Source organism: Artibeus jamaicensis, unplaced genomic scaffold (genome assembly GCF_021234435.1).
Source record: "Artibeus jamaicensis isolate MK-2021 breed Jamaican fruit bat unplaced genomic scaffold, CSHL_Jam_final contig_233, whole genome shotgun sequence".
In the NCBI taxonomy this organism is placed as follows: domain Eukaryota; kingdom Metazoa; phylum Chordata; class Mammalia; order Chiroptera; family Phyllostomidae; genus Artibeus; species Artibeus jamaicensis.
Window position 1 is genome coordinate 48,048,296 of NW_026521486.1, and position 21,779 is coordinate 48,070,074.

Sequence of the window (21,779 nt, forward strand, 5' to 3'; positions counted from 1 at the left end):
AGGGGAAAGCAGAGCCTTCCAGGGCGGCCGCCTGGCCAGGTGCGTTTTGTGGAGAAGCCGTTTGCCTCCTGCCCTCCTTCCCTCTCCCCTCCCTCCTCCTGCCAGTCCCTTCTCTGCTCCACCCACGCCACCTGTTCCTTCCCAATGCGGAACGATGACTAGGAGGGGTTGGGCTGTGAAGTCCCGGACACCTGGGGTTCAACTCAGTTGTGCCAGGGACCTCAAAACCTGTGCTTCCTTTCAGCAATACCCATTAGCGCCAAAGAGGCAGCAGGCACCACTCACCACTCTGGGGCCCCGGGACAGCTCGGCAAGTCGAGAAGGCAGACAGGGTTCCTGCCCTCGGGCAGCTTGCGTTCTAGTCCAGGGAGGCAGATGATGAACACGAGGACAACTGAGTAAGAAAGGTAAATGCCATGCGAAGTGTGTTGTAGAATCTAGCTACACGTTGTATGAATTCACCTCTCTGCCATTCTGGAAGAGGTGACACTGTGGAGGCCGTGTGGTGGTTCCCGGGCCCTGGCGGAGGAGGGTGAATAGGACAGCACAGAGGGTCTTAGGGCAGTGAGCCTGTTCCAGGTGCTGCCATAATGATGGGATGTGTCGTTATACACTTGTCGAGACCCACAGAATGCGCAACATCCAGAGTGAGCCCTGACATAAAGTCTGGACTTGGGGTGACTGAGCCATGCGGACCCAGGTTCGCAGACTGGAACGGAAGTGCCCTTCGGTGCAGGGGGGGGGAGGCTGTGCGTGGTGGGGGCCGGGGGCCATGTGGGAACTCTGTACTTCATGCTGGGTTCTGCTGTAAACCTAAAACTGCTCTACAAAATAAAGTCTATTTTTTAAAAAAGGTGTCTTGTGGGAAATCAACATGTGATCAAAGGAAACTGGAGGGCCTTGCTTCAGACAGGGTGAAAAGGAAGCCTCTCTGAGGCTTTCTCAGCTATAAAATGGAAGTAGGAGTATTCGCCTTCGCATGTATATGAAAGTGCTCTTTAAATGGCTACCTCTCAGCCCTGGCTGGTGCAGCTCAGTGGATTGAGTGTGGGCCTGAGAACCAAAGGGTCACAGTTCAATTCCCAGTCAGGGCACATGCCTGGGTTGCAGGCCAGTTCCCAGCAGGGGACACACAAGAAGCAAACATACATTGATACTTTTCTCCCTCTCTCCTTCTCTTCCCTTCTAAAGATAAATAAATAAAATCTTTTTTTAAATGGCTATGTCTGTCTCTTCCCACGTGACAAAGTCTGCGACGGCACCAGCAAGTGCTCTGACTTGGCTCCTGTGACCCCTGCCTTCTGGTGTGCAAGTTGCTCCTTCGGTCCGCACCTGCTGAGCCAGGGCCGGATCTGGTGACTTGCCTCTAAGGAATAAAATGCAGCAAGGGTGATGAAAAGCCACTTCCAAAGTCTCAAAAAGACTGCAACTTCTACCTCCTCTCTCCCTCTCAGAAGCAGGCTGCCCCGTTGTGTGTGACCCTATACAGAGGAAGTGATGTGTCTGGGCGACCCGGCGAGGACCTGTGCGGTGAGGGCTGACAGGTGCAAATGCCGAATGCAATGTGTGGTCCTGGACGGGGTACTGATCAGACATATCAGCGGCAAAAGACATTGTTGGGCCGATGGAGGAGACCCAAACATTGACTGGGATTAGAGAAGATGAAAATTAATGAAATAGAAAGGTGAAGGTCACTGACTGAGAAAAAGTAGGTTCAAAATAGTGTGCTCATTATGATATTGCTTTACTAAAAGATCATTTGTGTGTGTGTGCATTTAAAAGGATACAACCTACTCTACTGCCCAGCAATTTCATTTCTAGCCGTACGTATCCAAGAGAAATGAGTTCCAATGTCTACCAAAAGGCTCACGTTTAAGAATGTTCATAGCAATTTTATTCATTATAGACAAAATTGAAATCATCCTGAATGTTCATCGACAGGAGAACAGATAAATAAATTATGGTGTATTCCAGCAGTGGAATACTACACAGCAATAAGAAAGAACCAACTGCTGATAAATGCAGTGAGGACAACTCTCGAAAATAGACCGCCATGGGAAAGCAGCCAGGTGCAAAGAGGACACTGTGCACAACCCTCCCTTTTTTCTTTTCACTTTAAATATTTTATATATATTTTTTTAAATTTTAATCGTTGTTCAAGTATGCACAACCCTTTCACGTGCAGTTCCAGAGCAGGAAGATCTGCTCTGTGGGGACAGGAGCCCGAAGCGCCGGTCCCCCGGGGGCTGCGTCCTGACGGCGAAGGGCCTGGGGGAAGTTTCTGGGGGAGGACGCTGCGGGCCAGCGGTGTTCGACCTTTTTCATCCCGTGGCGCGCATGAACTAATTACTAAAATTTGGTGGCACACCAAAAAGTTTTATATTTTTGGCCTATCTGACAAAAATAGGTATAATTCTGACTGATTTACAAAAAGTAATATAATAATAGTAATAACCTACCCTTTTTGCTCCAAAGTGACTTTTTAAAAAAAAAATCAGGTGCCTATACTTACAGACAAGGATTTCTGGTACCAAGAATTAGGCAATCAGACACTCCTTTACTATGGGACATGACAAACAAATTGCAACTCTGTTAGCTGACCTATACACATAAGGTTCAAGACAGGACACTCGCGCCGGACAGCCATGGTTGCATTGACTGTTGTCATTGTTTTATTTGACCATCTAAGGGAACAGAGGTCAGTGCCCCTGATGAAATGGTCAGATTGAAAATCGCTGTTGTAGACCTTGATTTGAATGTGGTTACACAGATGTAGATATCTATGTCCAAAAAGATGTACTTTTAATATTTGTGTACTTTATATCATTGAGTTGTACCTTGAGTTTTTAAAGATGTTAAGAACAGCCCTGGCTGGTGTGGCTTAGTGGATTGAGCACTGGCCTGTGAACCAAAGGTCGGCAGCTTGATTCCCCATCAGGGCACATGCCAGGGTTTCGCGGGCCAGGTCCCCAGTAGCGGGTGTGAGAGAAGCAACCACACACTGATGTTTCTCTCCCCCTCTTTCTCCCTCCCTTCCCCTCTATTAAATAAATAGAAATTTTAAACAAAATTTTAAGAATGAAACATCCATAAGGATTACACTTAAAGTGTTAATAACAATCATACCTGGGTGATGGGAATACTGTGTTTTAATTTGTTTTGTCTTGTTGCTTGACTGTATTTTCTAATTTTCTACAGTCCATAAGTACGGCTTCTGTAATAAAAGGTTACTTTTTAAACTGCATTCCAAATACTTGATAATATTATTCCTGCTGCCTGGGGAGAGTCCAGAAATGTGCTTGCTGAGTTACTCCCGAAAGAGGTGGGGTGCGGCCACGGACAACAGGAGGGAATGAGGTGCTGATCACTGCAGCATCCAGGGGAGGGCACTTCCCAGGGCAAGTCCCCAGCGCTGAGCACGCGTGGAAGGGCAGAGCAAACCCGAGTTTCTGGCCCACGCAGTGTAATGGAAAGAACCCAGGAGGCAGAATCTGAAGGTCTGGGTCTGAATCCAGATCCACCATGGACTGACTATGGCCTCTGAACCTCAGCAGAGGGAAAACTGAGGGTCAGTCACAGGGCACGGGCTGACACTCCGGCCATGACCATACAGTTTCCACCACATGCTGCTCACCTGTTTACCTGACTCACCCCCTGGTAGTAACAATTAACCTTGACATGGCCATTCCGTTTTCTGAAACAAACGTTCCTGTTGAATTCTCACAGATCCTCTGTTAAGCAAGCACTGCTCTTTCCCCTTATGAAGGGTAAGAAACTCATTTGCTGAAATAAGTGATTTGCCCACAACTAGTGACAGAGTTAGGACTTGCCCTCTGGCATCAGACTCCCAATTCCTGGTTCCTTCTCCAGGCCTGGCCTGACACTGACCTGCACTCTCCTCACCTTCACTTGCTCCCAGAAGGTCTGTAGCTCTCCACTGTCAGCAGGACACTGGCTCCCGGAGGGACAGAGGCCTCTGCACACAGCATCCCTGAATGACCGAATGGCTTGCTGGTACTGACTCCAGGTCCGAAGAGGCTGCAGGCCCCTTCTGGCTCTGTGTAACCCCAGGGGCATTTGGGAGTCTAGGCCTCCAATGCTGGGGAGTCACTGGAATCAAGGGTCTTTCAGTCCCACTTCCCAACCTGGCTGCAGGGCACCCACCAGCTCCCTCTGCCCTTCTGACCCTGACAAGGAGCGAGGACTTCCCTCCCGCCCAGGGGCTCCTCGCCAAGGCCTGTACTTCCCTGTCCAGGCCCTGCCTCTCCCTGACAATTCCTCCCAGGACCCTGGGCCTCACTGACCCCTTCCTCCCACCCCTGCCCCCGACAGCTAGTGACAGAGCAGTGAGACGCAGAGCACAAAGAGGCGACAGTGGGCCCAAGGGGCAGCAGCCGTGAGCAGCTAGCGCTGGCTCTCTTCAATAATGCATTGCCAGGAAGGTTGAAGGCACATGTCCTCGTTCTGAACTGGAGGTGGCTACCACAGCTCAGACCCTTCAACTAAAAGTGGTGGGAGTGGGGGGCGGGCCGGGGATTGAGTAGGAGCCAGCAGAGGGTTAGCCTCCGGCAACGCGCCAGCATCGGCACCTTTCCCTCTACTCTGTATTAGAGAGGGTCTCTGATCTGGGCTGAGCTCAGGGATTTGGTGACAGATAAAGGAACGACAGTGAGCCAGAGGGGTAGAGAGAAAGGACCCAAACACAGGGAACACAGGGCCTCGCCCGGACTCGCTCTGGCTGTGCAGCCAGGGAGGGTTAGGTGAGCCTCCTGGGGCCAACCTCGGCCTCTCGTCAGCAGCCCCTCACCCCACAACCTAAAGGAGGCCCAAGTCCCTTCTGCCCCAGACTTTTAGGAGCTCTGGGAAGCCCTGCTAGGGGAACAACTTCCCCCAAAAGCTGTACCCCTTAGGCCTATGGTCTGAGTCAAACATTTCAGAAACCCTCGCCCTCACCTGCACCCTCACCACTCCGCCGCCCCACCCCACCTCTTTTCGAGCCCAGCTTCCCTGGCGTGTAGACATGTGGGAGAGGAGGAGAGGCAGAAACCGACCCTTTGCTGTGATTCAGAGGTTTCAAGAGTTCAGACTTTGGCCAGAGTGAAGGAGAGCAGGAGGTAAGGTCTAGACCACCCCCCTTCCCCAGACCTCCCTGGGATCTTGCTGCTAATACCCTTCCCCAACCTGGGGCAGCCCTAGAGTTCTGCTCCTGCCCCAGCCTCATTCCTCACTCTGATCCATTCTGTGCAATTGGAATCACCCATCACATTGACCCAGAGGGGAAACTGAGATCTAAGACTGAAGTAAACTTATATTAAGCCCCTACTATGTGCCAGACTGACCCAGACCGAGCCAGACTCTGTGAAGCAAGAGAGTGAGAGCCCAGAGTCTCAGCCCGCTCACCTTCCCTCCTTGTCAGGTACCAGAGATCCCCCAATCCACAGAGCAGTCGCTCAGCCAGGCCCAGAGTGGGCAGGAGTCATGGCTTCAAGCCATAGCTGAGAGCCCAGCGCCTCCAGAGAGTCCTGGTGTGAGAAGGAAGGTGCAATCTTACTGGGCACTGTCAGCAAGAAACTCTTCAGCATATTTATAGCAAATGCTGTGTCAGGGGATGGAGCCTGAAAGTGCCTCGAAGCATCAAATATCACCATGAGCCCAGGGCCCAGCCCAAAAAAAGAAGACGGAGATCACAGCAGGAGTGACTGAGGTTCGATGTTGGAAGAACTTCCCCAGAGTAACATCTGAAGTTGGCAATGGGGATTCCCTGTGGAAGTTACTTCTGAGCTTTCTCAGAAGAGACAGGCAGCCCCTTTTGGTCTTGGTGGGATAAATACAAAGTGATGAACATGGTGGTCTCTGTTCTCTGTCCTTGTGGTTCACAAGTTTGCAAATACGGTCACTAAGTGACATTGTGCAGGTTAGGCCTGGCTGAGGAGGTAAGAGGGGACTGGAACCCAACTCTAGATCGGTAGGGCAATCCCCTAGTGCAGGGCTGCGTCTGCACAAAGACCAGGCAAAAGGGCTAGCAGAGGCCCTGCCCTTTGTCCCGAGGTCTTGACAACCTGGGGACCTGGCCCATCAGAGAACAGGGTGAGCTGGCCCCAGAGAGGAAGGATGAAGGCTTCCCTGCGGGCTGCACACTAGCGTGGACCTGAAGGAGCCAAGCTAAGGCACGGCTCCCAGGACTGTGTCCAGGCTATAGGCCCCTCTTAGTGGAGTGCCAGGTCCTGTGAGGTCAGGGCCAGAGACAGGGACCCAAGGGAGGGTGAGTAGGGGGAGAGAGGGTGTAGGTCCCAGACAGGGTCCAAAGAGGGTTAAAATTCTGCCTGTCATCTCACACTGAGGGGAACAGGAGAGGACAGTTCTAGGGACCTGGGGGCTGGGCTCCCCACTCTAGTTCTGAGGTTCCTACCTTCTCTCCGTGGGGAAAGGGAGAGGGGTGTATGGTCCGGCAGCTGGAGTGGAAATGAGAAAAATCGAAGGCTGCCGAGCTGCCCTATGCACCTCAGATTCCCTCTGATAGGCTAAGTGAGAAGTCATTGCTATTTCCATTTTAAAGTAAGGGCTGGAGAGAGATGGTGTTCCAGACTGTAGGTCCTGGGAGAGTGGAGGGAGGGAAGAAGGGAGAGAGGGGAAAGCCAGGGACAATTGCTTGCCTTGGCCAGTACCCTCCACCCGCCTTCTCCTATGGAAATTGAAGCTGCCCCAAGGCCCAGAGGAGCTAGTCCATTAGCGTGGTCAGCAGGGGTGTGTGGAATGGGGGGTGGTTCTCTTCCCCCAGGTCTTACTGCCAAATGAAAGGCAAAGCTTCTGCTCCATTAGAGCCAAAAACAAAAATCAAAACAAAACAAAACAAAAAATCTCTATGCACATTTAAAAAACACACATAACCTCTTTATAGCCTCTGAATAGTTCAAGTTGAGTAACTTAGGGGTAGGTGGGTGGCGAGGGAACCCTTGGACCTGCTGGACTAAACCACACAGAAAGAGGGAGATGCCCTCCCAGCGCGCTTTCCGGGTTAAGTCCAGCCCGAGGAGGAGCTGAGAGGGCAGAGTATTAATTCTCTCCCAATTTAGCTCCCTCTGGAATGAGGCCAAGTGGAGGGTCAGCTAAACAGAGAGGGAGAGAAGTCTCCCGAGATCCCCAGGGGATGGGAGGATTAAGGGAGCCCCCAGGGGTGCGGGGGCGGAGGGAGTAAAAAGAAGCCCGAGGACAGTAGAGCGCCCTAAGGGAAAGAGTTCTAGCTGGTACCGAGAAGCGGGGGACCCCAGTCCTTCAGCTTCAGCGTGTGTCCGGGTCTCCACAGGGGTCTACTGCCCCCTCCTGCCCTCCGTGGCCACTGTCTTTGGTATGGAGAAGAGTCCAGCCTGGTGGGTGCCGGGCGTGTGGAGGGACCAATGAGAGGCAGATCCGCTCAGGGGGTGCAGGGAGAGCGCTGGCTGGGGCTACACCCCTGCTCCCCCTTTCCCCTGCCAGAACTTGGGCTTGTCCTCTTTGACGTGCCCGCGGAAAGGGGCGGGAGGGGGTGCTGACCCGGGGATCGGTCCCGAGACCGAACTCCCTGCTGCCCGGGCCCTGCCGGGTCGCTGCCGGGCTCAGCGGAGTTGCCCCAGGAGACCAGGATGGAGGTAGGAGCGCTCTAGGGCTCCAGAGGGGCCAAGTATCCAAAAGGATACCTGGGGTGGGTACAGAGTACAGCCTGGAGTCCCAAACGAGGGGTCTGGAGATGAGACTGCAGTTCCTGCAGAGAGAGGGGCGCGTCCGTCCTGGGTTTGGTGGGGGTCTGGCGCAGCGCCTCGGGCCCCTCTGCCCCGGCCTGGGCAGCGCCTCCTGCTGGCAGGGCCCGCCCCTGCGGACCAACAGACGGGACCCGGGGGAGGGCACCGCCACCTGGAGGGTGAGGGAGTCCAGGGGACGCTGCAGCCGGTCCAGAGGAGCCACCTCGCCTCCGCTTTTCGCCTTCGTGGGCTCAGTCCCGGGACGCCAGCACCCAGGGGAGAGGAGTGACAGACTCCCCGGGCCGGGCCATCTCCAACTGGATCCCGCAGAAGCCTCGGGGTGTGGACGTGGGACGGGGGGTGGACGTGGCTTCCCCGGCTCCCAGAGGGCGAGCCTTGACGCAGAGGCTAGCAAGCTGTACACGAGCGCTCTTCTTCGGTCCGTTCCCCCGCGAGGTCGGTCCGAGCCGCCGCTGGGACCGCCGCGCTCCGCTTCCTCGGATGCTGGAGGCTGGGCGGTGGCGCGCGGAGCTGGGGCCGCGGGCAGGGAACCTTCTGCCCGAAGCGCGGGAGTCAGGCGGCCCTTGAGCTACTCCCGCCCTTCTGCCTGTGACGGCGGGAGCTCCGGAGCCCCTTTTCTGGGGAGGGGGCCCTGGGAGAAACGGAGGAGGAGGGGGCAGAGACGGGAGGCGCGCTCTGCGAATGGAAGGACAGTGGGAGGAACCCTGATAAACAGACCAGGGACCGTAAAGAGGAAGAAGAGATGGAAATGGAGAGAGCAGACTGAAAGGCGACGGGAGAGGGCGAGAGTGACAAGGGAAGGCGTGAAAGGGAGAGGGAGGGAGGCAGGGAGGGAAGAAGGAAAGGGGGAGGGAATCCAGAGAGAGGAAGGGAGCAGGCGGTGGAGCCTGGAGGGCGTGGGGCGAGGCCAGACGTGCAGGCGGGAGCCCGTGTGCAGAGCCACGGCCGGGTCCTGCTCCCGCCTCGGAGCCTGTGGGCTCGGGGGAGGAGGCGAGACCACTAGGTTGGTCTATGTCTTTTTCTGATTCCAGTGCAACCTTCCTGCTGAATGAGGTAAAGGCGGGGGTCCCTCCGCAGTGGGTGGGGGGAGAGCCCCACTCCAAGCTAGGAAGTGGGCTCGAATTCGGGAGAGACTGCAGTGATGGGGAGGGAGACCTAGGTGGGGCTAAGGGTGGAAGAGGGCTCAGCCAGACTCCCCGGGTCCTCTCCCTGTGTTCCCTGGGAACAGCTAAAATGCTAGGGGTTTGGGCTTTGGGTTAATCCAGCTCTTAAACGTTGCTGAGGAGGAGGACTTCCCTGAGGTCCTAGCTCCTGCCTCAGTTTCCCCACTCAGTGCCCAGGGATTGGGATCTGTCCAGCTTCCTGGTACATTTACAGGAGCAGCTAGTTATCCTGGAGGCTCCCAAGAACTCCAACTCCCAAACCTGGTTCGGGCTGCTCACCCCTATATCCTGCTTCCATATCTTGGGTGCCTGCCAACTGCCAGACTAACAGCTCTCTCCTTAGAAAGAACAGGGCAGGAGGAGCCTCTCCTCAAATCCTTTTTTTTTTTTTTTTTTTTTTTACCCTCAACTCTCTCCCCTTATGCTCACAGAAAAGCAAAGGGGTTGGGGCAGTGACAGGCATGTGTCTTACAGGACGGACAGTCACTGGGTTGGCAGGAGAAGTGGACTAGGCAGGTGTGGGTGAGGAGAGAAATGGGGGGGGGGGGACATTGGGTTGCAATTCAGAAATAAGGGAAAGAGAGAGAGGCTCTGAAGCTCCTGAAAGACCCAGGGGATGGGCCCAGGTATGAAGAACTTGAACCTGTCTCCTGAGGTTGGTTGTCATGGCAACTCAGGCTGCTGAAGCACACTTAGACACCACTGTCCCAACAGAGGATGAAGACAACAAGGTGTGTGAGGAAGGCATGAGGCTGATGGTAGATCCACTGTTACCTACAGTATCCAGGACCCCCTGGCAGTGGGGAGGGTTCCAAAAGGAGAGGACTGGGGAATAGATTCAGGGACTAGGAGGGAAGCAGATGCCTCAGCAGGTGTCTTTTTTTTTTAATTTTTTTTAGATTTTATTTATTTATCTTTAGAGGGGAAGGAGAGAGGGAGAGAAACATCAGTGTATGGTTGCCTCTAGTGCATCCCCTGCAGGGAACTGGCCTGCAGGGAACCTGCCTGCAACCCAGGCATGTGCCCTGGCTGGGAATCAAACCGTGATTCTCTGGTTCACAGGCCCATGCTCAATCCACTGAGCTACACCAGCCAGGGCTTTTTTTTAAAAGATTTTATTTATTTATTTTTAGAGAGAGGGAAAGGGAGGGAGAAAAAGAGGGAGAGAAACATGGACCAGTTGCCCCTCTCGTGTGCATCTGACCAGGGGCCGAACCCACAACCCGGGCATGTGCTCCAGCCAGGAACCCACCAGTGACTCTTCCCTTGGGGAGATGACGCCCAAGCAACTGAGCCACACCGGTCAGGGCAGCAGCTGTCTTACTAGCGCTATCGCCCAGCACCTAGAGGGTCATATTCTTCCACGCCTCATGCTTTCTTTCTGCCCTCGGGAAGAACAGGAGGCACTGATAAGGCAGAGAATAAAAAGAGGATATAGGAACGCTGAGGAACTAGGAGAGGGCACGAAAGTGGGAAGAGGGTCTGGGAACTTCCGGTACAGAATTCAATATAAAAACAACCCCCTGTGGTGTTGGACTCAGGAGAGGGAACTGTGAAAGCCGACCACCGCCCCTAGTAATGATCAGTCCCCTGGGCCATAGAGGATCTGACCAAATCCAGCAGGAGGAAGAGGTTGGGCAGGGCTGGACTACACCACTCACAGAGCTAGACAGGCTAAAGGCAGGCTTAAGATGGTCATAGGATGAGGCTCTTTCTTTTTCTTGCCAAGGGAACGTGAACAAGTGGCTGCTGTAAGTGGAAGCCAGTTGGTTTGGGTGGTCTTTCTCTGTCATGCACAGCGCTTTTCTCCCATAGATCTCATCAGACCCTTTCAGAGCTTTGGTTTTCTAATTCCCCTGTAGCCCTGGAAGGCTGATTGATTCCCCCTCCTCGGGGTGAGAAACGGGGTGTGGAGAAAGACTGTAACCCTCCAGGTACAATCCTCTGTCCCTGTCACATCGCCCTCTGGGGGTGAGGGGTGGGGGTGGAGGGGCAGGATGGCGATCGAAATTCAAAGGAATGTTTTCGCTGAGGAGATGGGGAAAAAAGGAGGGGACCCCAACGGGTGGATCTTTGGGGTAGCTTGCTCAAAATAAAGGCTGCTGTTTGGTTTCTAATCTCAAATCTCAATGCTCCTTTGAAGGAGACGGACTAGGGCAGTGTGGTACCTGCGGTTCCAACCGGGGTACCAGCCGCCCACCCGCCCCCGCCCCCGCATCCTTTTGCTAAGGAGGGAATCTGGCCTTAAAGCTGCCGGCGCTGGGGAGACTTGCCCGTCCCCCTACTAACCCCAGTGTGGCTGGACTGCCACCTTCTATCCCAGCCACAACAATCCCCCTACCTCCACCCTCTGGTTTCTCTCCCGTCGCTTTAGGCTCTCCTAAGACAGCCCCTCCTGTCCCAGTTCCCACGGATACCTTGGCAATGCCCGCCTGGCACAGCCCTTGGCAAGGAAGTGAGGAGGGGAAGCCCCATCCCGGCCAGACTAGGATGAAATCTGCCTGCGCAACAGGTGTGGGGCAGGCGGACCCAAAACCTGCCCCTACGCGCGGGGAGGGCGGCTCCGCCCTTTGTTGGGGGGGGGGGTCTCACCCCTGAGAGGGCCGATCACCTGGTAGAAGCAGGGGCTACTTCCACGGCATTGGCCTGTAGTCGCCAATCCCATTCCTCCTCTGCACCAATGCGGGGTTCGCTTTCGGAGTCTCCGGGACCCCCAGGGCGCAGACGCGCCGCGCGCGCACCTGAGACGCCTCCGCCGCCCGCCCCCGCCCCGCCCCGTCTGTCTCCCCATTTTCCAGTCTTCCCCGCTCCGCCTCTATTCTTCTTTCTCTCTTTCCAGCCTCCCCGTAACCCGCGCGCGCGTTCGCAGCCCGGGTCTCGTCTCCGCCGCGGCTCCCCGCCGCGCCCCGCCCCCGCCCCGGCCCTTTGTTTCCCGGCGGAGTATTTCCTGGGTTGCCGAGCGTCCCTGTCTCCGCATCTCCCCTCGCCCCGCCTCCTCCCGGCCCGGGTCCGCCCGCCCGCAGTCTCTCCTCCCCTTCCTCCCGCCGCACCTCCGGCCCCGCGGCGCCGGGGGAACCCACCTTCCACGCAGCCCGGGTCCGCCACCCTCTCCCGGCCGGGTCCCGGGCTCCCCCGGTGGCCGCCGCCCCCGCCAGCTGCCGGCGGGGGGTGGGGGTCAGGTGGGCGGGCACCATTGTTTTAGGAGCCGGCGCCAGATTCTCCAGCCGCGCTCGGGGTGGGACCGGCAGGGTTTGGGGGGTGGGGTGGGGGGGGAGCGGTGATTTGAGCTCGGAGCAGCTGGTCTTCCCGCTGGCTCCCTCCTTCGCGCTCTCTCGCTCTGCGCCGCCGTCCGCAGGGCCGCAGGGCTCAGTGCATCTCCCGGGCGCGGCCCGCAGTCCTCGCCCCTGCCTCTGGGCCACTCCCGCCCCCCGGCGCCGCTCGCTTCCCCCCGCCCGGACTCCCCATGTATGACGACTCCTACGTGCCCGGGTTTGAGGACTCGGAGGCGGTGAGTGCCCGCTGTGATGGTGGGGGTGGGGAAGTTGGGGTGACACCGCCTCTCCTTTGGACCCTACTCCCAGTTCAGTACTTTGGAAAGACGCCTCAGCGTCGGGGCAGGAAGCGTAGGGGTGGGGGGCGCTCCAGGAAAGTAGGAAGATGGATTTTCGTGCCAAGGGCTACTCTGTCCCGCCGTCCTAGACCAAGAGACATCGGTTGTGTGCAGGGCGCGCTGGGTGCGGGGAAGGGCTGAGCAGGTGTCTCCAAAGCCCAGGGCAGAAGGGTAGAGGCAGGGAGGGCTGGAGGCTGAGGGCACAAGGGCTTTAGAAAGAGCTCACTCAGTGCCTGGAGTTCCCACAGGAGCGTTTATGGGGTCTGAACACAACAGCTCCAGGGAAGCTGGGTCTCTTGGGTCCCAGGGGGACCCAAGTAAAGGATAAATTTAAGGAGCCTGGGAGAACAGAGAGTCAGGTACCAGCCTCTTCAAACAGAAAGATCACAAAACTTGAAGATCTCCATTATTCCCTTCTGCTGTCCATCCTGAGCTTGCCTGATATCTCATCCCCCAGCCCAGCTTCTCTCCAAGGCTGGAAGCTGGACGCCCAGCACATGGGTGGGCCAGCTGTCTGAGCCCCATCTAGTCCATGTCTCCCACTGAGGTGTCCTCAGAGCAGCGGGCATCCTGAGCGCCTGCTCAGCATGGAGGACCTGGAGGTGAAGCCAGAGGAGCTGGGCCTGGGAATGGAGAGGAAGCTCTTTGCTCAGACAACCAGGCAACCGATAAATATTTAATTCTCCTCTTTGCTTTTATCTGCTGACCCACTGAGACAAATCAGCTCATTAGGCAGTGATTCCCGGAGCTCAGAGAGCAGGGAGAGTGCCTGGAAAGAGGGGGCAAGGATGGGGAGCAGCTTCTCTCATGCATCCTGCAAGAAGGCCTCCGCAGGAGAGAACCACTAAGTGGTTGGAAGGGGTCCCTGATAGGTGTGAAAGGGAGAGCCCTCCAGGGTCCAAAATGGAGTGATGCAGTCTTCTCCCACCTCTTGCTGCCAAGCCCGGGATGGATGAGTTCTAGGGTTCTGAATAGGCAGCTACCAGTCCTTTTCTGGGACTAGGCTCCTGCTGGGCCAAATTCCTCATTAGGCCTCTGGGACTAATTACATGGCAGCAAGAGCAGACGATTTTCAAGGCTCTGGTGGACATCTCTCTCTGACAGTTGAAGGGACAGCTGGCATGGCCCAGGGTGCCAAAGTGATCTTGAGAACAAACCTTCCTGCAGGGCTGGAGGTCCCTAGGAGGTTCTTCCTGTCCCTGGTGGGAAGGCAAGAGCTGCTGCAAGATAAAGGCTGACATAGAGATGGCTTTGGGGGCAGTCTGTTAACCCATCACATGCTCCCCAGCCCTCTCTGGTGCCTGGGTCACCCTCCCCCACTTTGCTTTCTCTTGCCTGGCTCCTTGCTCTGTCTGAGGCCCCCTCTGAAGCAGTAGGAGGGAGATCAGGCTCTAAATAAATCCACCGGCTCATCTCCCTCCTCTCCTTCCCCCGTGCCAGGCAAGAGTGGAGCTGCATCCTGCCCACACACTCACCAAGCAAGGGGGGCACCACTAGGGCACTGTGCCAACTCCTGGCAGCTCCAAAGTATTGAGCCTTTGGCTGTCTTGGTATAACAGGGTAGGGGAGGCAAGACCCCAGATTAGGCTTGGGGAGGGCATCCTGCTCCCCCCCAAGCGATACCAGAGCGTGAAAGACAGGTGAGCCCTGAGGACTTGGGAGTAACGGAGAGGGGGCTCCATTCTGAGCCCGACTCATTAACCATTTAGGGAGAGATCCCGTCATTCCCTTCCTAGGGCAGGAGGCCAGGTAACCCAGCGAGGGATATTAAGATGACTGAATTAGGCTGAGACCCTGGAGAGCAGAAAGTAAAGGCTGGACTCCTCTCCCGGCAGAGGTCCAGGCAGCTAGGAGGCATCTGATGGGCACTTATCAAGGCGAATGGTCATCCCACCTCACCTGCTGCCTCCCAGTCTGCTGGCCCTAGCCCCTGCACCCAGCCGCCTCCCGCGGAGGTATAATCTGTCCCTGAGCCCCTGGGAGGAGGCCCCCCACTCTACAGACAGTGCAAAGGTTCTTCCTGGGGCTCAGCCGTTCTTCTACTGCCAAGCCGGCCTTATGTGTTCTCAAGAGAGACAGGAAAGAACATGAGATGCTACTCCTCTGTAAAACAAAAAACCTTCCCGCCGTGGTGTCTTCATGCCTCCCGTCTTCTTCAGATACAACTTTAGCCCAGGCTCTAAGGCCTGGGATGACATCATGCTGACCAGCCCTCTTGCCCCTGGTGGGGCTAGGGCTGGGGCAGAGGGCATGGTGGGTGTGTGAGTCTGTTGTCCCCACGAAGAGTCTGGCCTCTGCTTCCTTCTGTAGGTGGTCATGCACTGTGGGCTTGTGGGAGTCTTCCTCGGTCCGAGAACATCCTAAAACCCCTTCCGCAGACATGCATACAACACACTCGCTCCCACGTGGGCTCGTGTCCGCCGTATCTCCGCCACCTGCACCTCCGAACTGACAGAAGTACCACTCAGGCCTCTGTTCATAAACAGGGGAAACTGAGGCAGAAAACAAAAAATTTCCCTTTCCCTCAACTGAGAGGGACCTCAGCCATCCTGACTTCTGTCCTCCTGTCCTAAGGCCCAACTTTCCTTGTTCATTTGGGCATCTTCCTGAAGACAGGGAAGGTGATCTTCATGGCCCTCCAAATTCACCCTCACTGCCCAGAGACCCCCACTCTGGGGAGGACACAGACACTCTCCCGGCCCCGGTTACAAAGATCCCCTCCTTAGGACCCCAGGGTCCTGCTCCTCCAGTGCTGGGTTGCCTGGCATTGACATTGCCTTCCTCCAGAGCTGATATTCCCCTGGAGAAGGGGCAGGAGAGGTAAGCCAGGTGGTGGGTGTGGCCCAGCCTTACAGGCCCATGGAAATAGCTTTGTGTTGCCTTCAGTCTGTGTCTTTTTGCTGCCCACACCTGGCAAGTTGCCCCAGCGCTGTGAGAGGACAGTGGAGTGGGGAGTAGAGAGGAGTAACTTCCAGGAGTCGGCAGGTCTGTGTCCTCTTCATCCTGGAGCGGTGGGGACTGGGAGATGAGATCTAAGGGGGTGCATGGCTGTATCCTGACCCTCAGGACCAGTGCCGTGCCCAAGGGCAGCTCTCGCCCATTCCCAACCGGCTGCACATCTGCCAGGCATTTTAAAGGGGTAATGTCTAGGCCCCTTTGCAGGCTGATGTGAACTAGAGGGCTAGGTCACCTGCATTCACAGTCCTCTTCAAGTACCTCTCCCTTCCCTCTGCCTCAGAGGAGGACGTGGCAGAGGGGAGAGAAGGGAGGGAGGGGGGAAGCCAAGGCTCTATTCAGAGCTGCAATATTAATAGGCTTGGGAGGAGGGGGGCTCAGATCTTAGCACACGTGGATTGGATGGCATTCCTACAGCCCCAGAGGCACTGGGGCCCTTCTCAGGGAAAGCGGGGGGACTGTGGGGGTCCAGCCACCCCTGTAGACAGGGAGAGCCTGGGGTCTATGGCGGCACTGCTGTAGGGTTGGGACAGTGCCGCTACACTTCCCGCCTCCAGGGTTCGGCCGACTCCTACACCAGCCGCCCATCTCTGGACTCAGACGTCTCCCTGGAGGAGGACCGGGAGAGTGCCCGGCGAGAAGTGGAGAGCCAGGCTCAGCAGCAGCTGGAGAGGGCCAAGGTATCCTCTTGCTTGTGGGCTGGGGGCAGAACAGGCCAGGCCAGGCGGAAACCTGTGCTCTGTCCCGAGTCTCTGGAGGACGATGGGCAGGATGTACGTGAGAGTGAAAGGCTGTGTGTGTGTGATGGGTGGGCGATGGGCAGTGAAACTGGAAGGGGTGCTCTGAGGCTCCCCTCACTAGCGCTGATGGCCAAATTCTCCAGCACAAACCTGTGGCATTTGCTGTGAGGACCAATGTCAGCTACTGTGGCGTCCTGGATGAGGAGTGCCCAGTCCAGGGCTCTGGAGTCAACTTTGAGGCCAAAGATTTTCTGCACATTAAAGAGGTGACCAACATTCCCCCACACACAGAGAAGCCATTTAATTTCCCTTCTCTTTCCCCAGTTCCCACGCCTCTTAGTTCAGTCCTCAGTCTATAAACGAGTCCCCAAACTCCTCAGCTCTTGTCCCCAGCACACACCTGTACACCCCTCGTGTCCAAAACCCAGTCCTTGGGATCTCCCCCCTCTGAGACCTGGCTTAGGCCCCAGTCTCCATATGTGTAAAGTGAGCAGTAGATTAGCTGCCTCTCAGGGCCCCTGTGACAGCTGTGGTGCCTCACAGGAAATCTTGGGGGTGGCTCAAACCTGGCTGCCCTTCCCTCTGGTCCCTGCCCTTGCCCCCTCCCCTTGTGCTGCTTTTGTCAGCCCGCTCTGTGCCTGCCTCCCTGGCCCTTTTCACACTGGAGAGCCTGGACAGAGGCCTGGGCCACCTCCACTCACTGCCCCTTCCTGCTCCTCCCCACCCCCAGAAGTACAGCAATGATTGGTGGATCGGTCGGCTAGTGAAAGAGGGCGGGGACATCGCCTTCATCCCCAGCCCCCAGCGCCTGGAGAGCATCCGAGTCAAGCAGGAGCAGAAGGCCAGGTGAGAGCGGGGCTGTGACTCAATGAACATCCCCCCCAACTTGGGCACTTCACCCACAATTCACTTTACTACTCATGCACACGTGTCCCACCCCGCAAATACACTTATACCAGCTACACACGTTTACACTGCACAAACACACTTGTCACACCTTCCTCACTTGCTAAAATGTAAGAAACATACAACGGTTAAGTATGGTGTAGAACATAGACACACAAAGGCGTGTACTGACCTCCCTTTCTGCTCTCAGGAGATCCGGGAACCCCTCCAGCCTCAGCGACATTGGCAACCGAAGATCCCCTCCTCCGTCTCTAGGTAGCCTCCCCTACCCCACTTGTCTTGGGTGGGTGGGTCACTGGGACACAGGGGCAGGGAGACTGTCCCCAGGTGAACTGTGAGGGAATGGTCGGCGGAAGGGGAAAGGTCAGAAGAGCGGGGAGAAGCCCAGTGTCTCCCCCAGGGAAGGGAATACATGCCCACAAGGCCTTTTCCCCCTTCACCAACTTTAATCTTTTATTTCCTTTTCTAAAAGCCAAGCAGAAGCAAAAGCAGGTGAGTCAAGGAAGGGACCTGGGCTTGGGGGCTCATGGCTCATGGCTGTGGGAACAGACTTTCGGGCAGTCACTGTGGAGGGGCAGCAGCACGGGGGAGGGGGGCCAGAACTTCTGAACCTGCCCCACATTCGCCGCACATCAGGCAAGCCACAGGGCCATGGCTTCACCTGACCTCAGGTCAATTCTGCAGGCAGAACATGTTCCCCCGTACGATGTGGTGCCCTCCATGAGGCCTGTGGTGCTGGTGGGGCCCTCTCTGAAAGGTTATGAGGTGAGAGGAAGTTTTTGACCTCAAAGAGTCACATCTACCAAGCCTGCCATGGGAAGGCCCCCGGGACGGTGGGAGGGGCTGTTCTCCCCCACACTACCCCATGTGTGGAGGGGGTGGGCTCCAGGGCTGTACCTGGGGATGCTGCCCCTCTCCAGGAGGGCCCTCAGTCAGTTCCATTCCTTCCCGCCCACCCAGGTCACAGACATGATGCAGAAGGCTCTCTTCGACTTCCTCAAACATCGGTTTGATGGCAGGTAAGCTGCACTGGCACAGGGTGGCGTGAGGACCAGGGAGAACATCATTGTCTCCTACCAAATGTCTGTAGCAAGGTCTTTTCTAAGGGGACAGTTAGGAGTTAGAAAGTCCTGGGTCAAGAGCTTGAAATTTAGAAGTGAGCTGTGATTCTGCATCGCTACCCCAGGATCTCCATCACCCGCGTCACAGCGGACCTCTCACTGGCCAAGCGGTCTGTGCTCAACAACCCTGGCAAGAGGACCATCATCGAGCGCTCCTCCGCCCGCTCCAGCATTGGTGAGAAGCCCCCAGCTCCTGCTTCTCTGCTCACTCGGGCCTTCCTGAGCACCTCCGTCCTACCTTCCTCTTCCCCAACGCCTGCTCTGCCTGCACCAGGATTGGCAGGAACTCACCCCGTCTCCTCAGTCCCCTGTTCTTCTGCCTGCCCAGGCCTTGATGAACGTCCTCTCTTTTTATTGCCTTCCCTTCCACCATTGGGGAGACCCCCAAACCCCATTGGAGGAAGAAATGGGTGGAGCCACTGGTGAGCACTGTGGCCCGCTTGCTCCCTCCCTAGCTGAAGTACAGAGTGAGATCGAGCGCATATTCGAGCTGGCCAAGTCTCTGCAGCTGGTAGTGTTGGATGCTGACACCATCAACCACCCAGCACAGCTGGCCAAGACCTCACTGGCCCCCATCATCGTGTTCGTCAAAGTATCCTCACCAAAGGTAGGCGGATGAGGTCCCTGCGGCTGCCCTCCTAGAATGTGCCACCACTCAGCTTGGTCCCTGCCCCAGAGCTCCTAAGTTCCCTTTTCCTGGTGCCAGATCACACATGAGGGATGTGCCCAGTTCTTGTTAAGTTCAGCTCTGCCCGAGTCCCCAAGACTCCAGGCCTCGTCCCGCCCTTCCCCCTCAGGTACTCCAGCGACTCATCCGCTCCCGTGGAAAGTCACAGATGAAGCACCTGACTGTGCAGATGATGGCTTACGATAAGCTGGTTCAATGCCCGCCGGTGAGTGCCTGGGGCGGGTACTCCTATGCCCACTCTTGCTTTCCCAGAGCTGGGGCAGTGACGGCGTGGGCTACTGCTGCTTAGAAGAAGCCAACATTCCCCCGTTCCCTCCCTGCCCAGGAGTCATTTGATGTGATTCTGGATGAGAACCAGCTAGAGGATGCCTGTGAGCACCTGGCTGAGTACCTGGAGGTTTACTGGCGGGCCACACACCACCCGGCCCCCAGCCCTGGGCGTCTGGGCCCTCCCAGCGCCATCCCTGGACTTCAGGTAATCATTTCCACTGGCCACTGTTGCCTAGGCTAAGCCAGCTTAACCCTAACCCTGCCCAAAGGCTGTACTTGGCCTCCAGTTTGAAGGCCAGAGGGTCAGAGAACACAGCTCTGCTTCACAGAGCTAGGGCAGATGGGCTAAGGAACTTCCTGACAAGAGAGGAGATAAATCGTTACAATGGGTTATCAGAGGTTACTTTTCTAGGGCTGAAAACAAACACTCGTCAAACCTTTCTCTGGTCTGTCTTGAAGGCAGAGCCTGAATTTTGCAGGCATTGAAAGCTACAGTTTTCTTTATCTTAAGAGGAAGAATATGCCAGTAGACTTCCCTTCCTTGCACTATTTCCTCTACCCAGGAACTGAGGGTTGAGGGGGAAGAATCCCCCATTCTAGAAGAGGCAGGAGGGACACCGAGGCGAGGTCCGTACTGCCTCACTTAGAGCTGTTGTGTTAACCCAGAACCAGCAGCTGCTGGGGGAGCGCGGTGAGGAACACTCCCCCCTGGAGCGGGACAGCTTGATGCCCTCCGATGAGGCCAGCGAGAGCTCCCGCCAAGCCTGGACAGGATCTTCGCAGCGCAGCTCCCACCACCTGGAGGAGGACTATGCAGACGCCTACCAGGACCTGTACCAGCCTCACCGCCAACACACCTCTGGGCTGCCTAGTGCTAATGGGCACGACCCCCAAGACCGACTCCTCGCCCAGGACTCGGAGCACAACCACAATGACAGGAACTGGCAGCGCAACCGGCCCTGGGCCAAGGATAGCTACTGACCACCTCCTGCTGCCCTACCCTGGCAGGCACAGGCACAGCTGGCTGGGGCACCCACTTCAGGCAGGCTGGCATTAGACTGGCATTGGGCTGGCACTAGGCTCAGCCCCCATAGCCCCCTGCATAGCCCCAGAGCTGCCTGTGGTCCCAAGGTTCTGGGAAAAGCAGGGGCCCCCTTACCTCCGGGCAGTGACTCCCCTAGGCTCCCATTCCAGGTACTAGCTGTGTGCTGCTCCCCTGGCACCTTCCTCTCCTGCACAAGAAGCTGCCCCACTGGGCAGTGCCCTCAGGCCAGGATCCCCTTAGCAGGGACCTTCCCACCAGACTCAGGGAAGGGATGCCCCCTCAAAGTGAGAAGAGGCTGCAGTGTGGGCAACAGGGCATGCGGAAGAAACAAGGCCCCCTGAGGCAGACACAAAGGCAAGGGACTCAGGGGTTATGCTTTGGGGTCCGAGGGCCTCCACTCACCTCACTGCCACATACCAGAGGAAAGACAATCAAAACCCAGCTGTGTGGCACTCCTATCCTTCAGCTGGGCAGGGCACCCGCATGCAAGGCTGGGGCCAAAGGCCTGGAAGCTGAAGCTCTAGAAAAGAAGGGCTCTCCTCACCCTGCCAGGAATTTTCCTAACATCTCAAAGGACCAGGAGCATGGTCAAGCCAAATGCTGGACGGGAGCCCACCTAAGTTGAGGGTTTGGGGAGGGCATGTGTAGCAGAGACTGAATGGAACAGCTTTGGGGCCTCTTTGCCCCGCTCATCCTTTTGCTCTTGCATCTTGTCATTTCTTGACCCTCATGCCTGCTGGGGCACATGGGCCCGATTTACTCCCTCATTCATTGCTGCTTGTTACGTTAGGGTCAGATGGGGAGAGACAGGGCACAACAGACGGCCCTCAGAAGCCCTGTCTACCCAGCTACCCTTGCCTTACGGCTCTAGTGTGTGACCTACAGAGCATGCTCCACAGACCCTGCCCCACCTCACTGTCATCACTAATAAACACCATGCACAGTCCCTCAGGCTCCTGTTCTGTCTGCTGGCTCAGGTGGCTGGTTCCTTACCGTGTGGCCCAAGTCCGGAGGAGGCCAAGAAGTCTTCTGGCCTCCTTTCTCTCACGAAGGACCCACTGAGTGGAAAGGGACACAGGAGAGCTGGGGAAGAAACCATTCCCCCGGGCACCCCCAGGGGCCCCCACACACCCAGGTGCCCGGAGGGCAACATTCAGCTGCGCAGAAAAGATGCATTCTGAGAGGTGGGAAAGGTTTAATCGCAGCTTTCCCTGCCTCAGGCCCTAGTAGTTGCAACTTGAACTCCACAACAAATTGCTACTTGCCCAACAAATTGCAGGGTAAGGAAGAATTAAGAGCAGTGTTCTGGAGTGGGGGGAATGACAACAGGCCCGACAGCCTTCTCCCCACACCTACCTCAGCCAGGCCCAGCTCCCACTGCTTGATGCAACTCATGCCCCATCTTTGCCCCACCCCCCGCCCCACACTGGGGAGCCAGGAGCAAAGGGACTGGAGACTGGGCACCAGGCACAGTGCACCAGGGCACGAGTGGTCCCAGTGGTGCCTCGCCTGCCAGTTTCACAACTGCTTTCCTTCCTCACCCAT

The 21,779-nt window shown here is 56.6% G+C and overlaps 1 protein-coding gene across 3 annotated transcripts; it reads left to right on the plus strand.

Moving 5' to 3' along the window:
- The first annotated feature begins 7,535 nt into the window (after window positions 1-7,535).
- Window positions 7,536-21,180, plus strand: CACNB3 (calcium voltage-gated channel auxiliary subunit beta 3). Of its 3 annotated transcripts, none has more exons than XM_037135827.2 (13): window positions 7,536-7,625; window positions 16,022-16,144; window positions 16,348-16,470; window positions 16,935-17,050; window positions 17,301-17,365; window positions 17,583-17,602; window positions 17,795-17,875; window positions 18,071-18,129; window positions 18,297-18,406; window positions 18,687-18,838; window positions 19,029-19,124; window positions 19,245-19,394; window positions 19,856-21,180. In XM_037135827.2, exons 1-13 carry the CDS (start codon window positions 7,620-7,622, stop codon window positions 20,168-20,170), a joined length of 1,416 nt encoding a protein of 471 aa, XP_036991722.1. In that variant the 5' UTR covers window positions 7,536-7,619; the 3' UTR covers window positions 20,171-21,180. The 3 variants fall into 3 exon arrangements, with proteins under 3 accessions (XP_036991722.1, XP_036991712.1, XP_036991701.1); XM_037135817.2 differs by lacking the exon at window positions 7,536-7,625 and adding an exon at window positions 8,690-8,789; XM_037135806.2 differs by lacking the exon at window positions 7,536-7,625 and adding an exon at window positions 12,182-12,407.
- The last annotated feature ends 599 nt before the right edge of the window (window positions 21,181-21,779 follow it).

Excerpts from the sequence above, each read along its gene's own strand:
- CACNB3 (XM_037135806.2), top strand. The coding sequence starts at position 12,363 with ATGTATGACGACTCCTACGTGCCCGGGTTTGAGGACTCGGAGGCG. Across the intron at positions 16,471-16,934 it reads ATTTTCTGCACATTAAAGAG|AAGTACAGCAATGATTGGTG; the intron begins GTGACCAACATT and ends CCCCACCCCCAG. Across the intron at positions 19,125-19,244 it reads AGCTGGTTCAATGCCCGCCG|GAGTCATTTGATGTGATTCT; the intron begins GTGAGTGCCTGG and ends CTCCCTGCCCAG.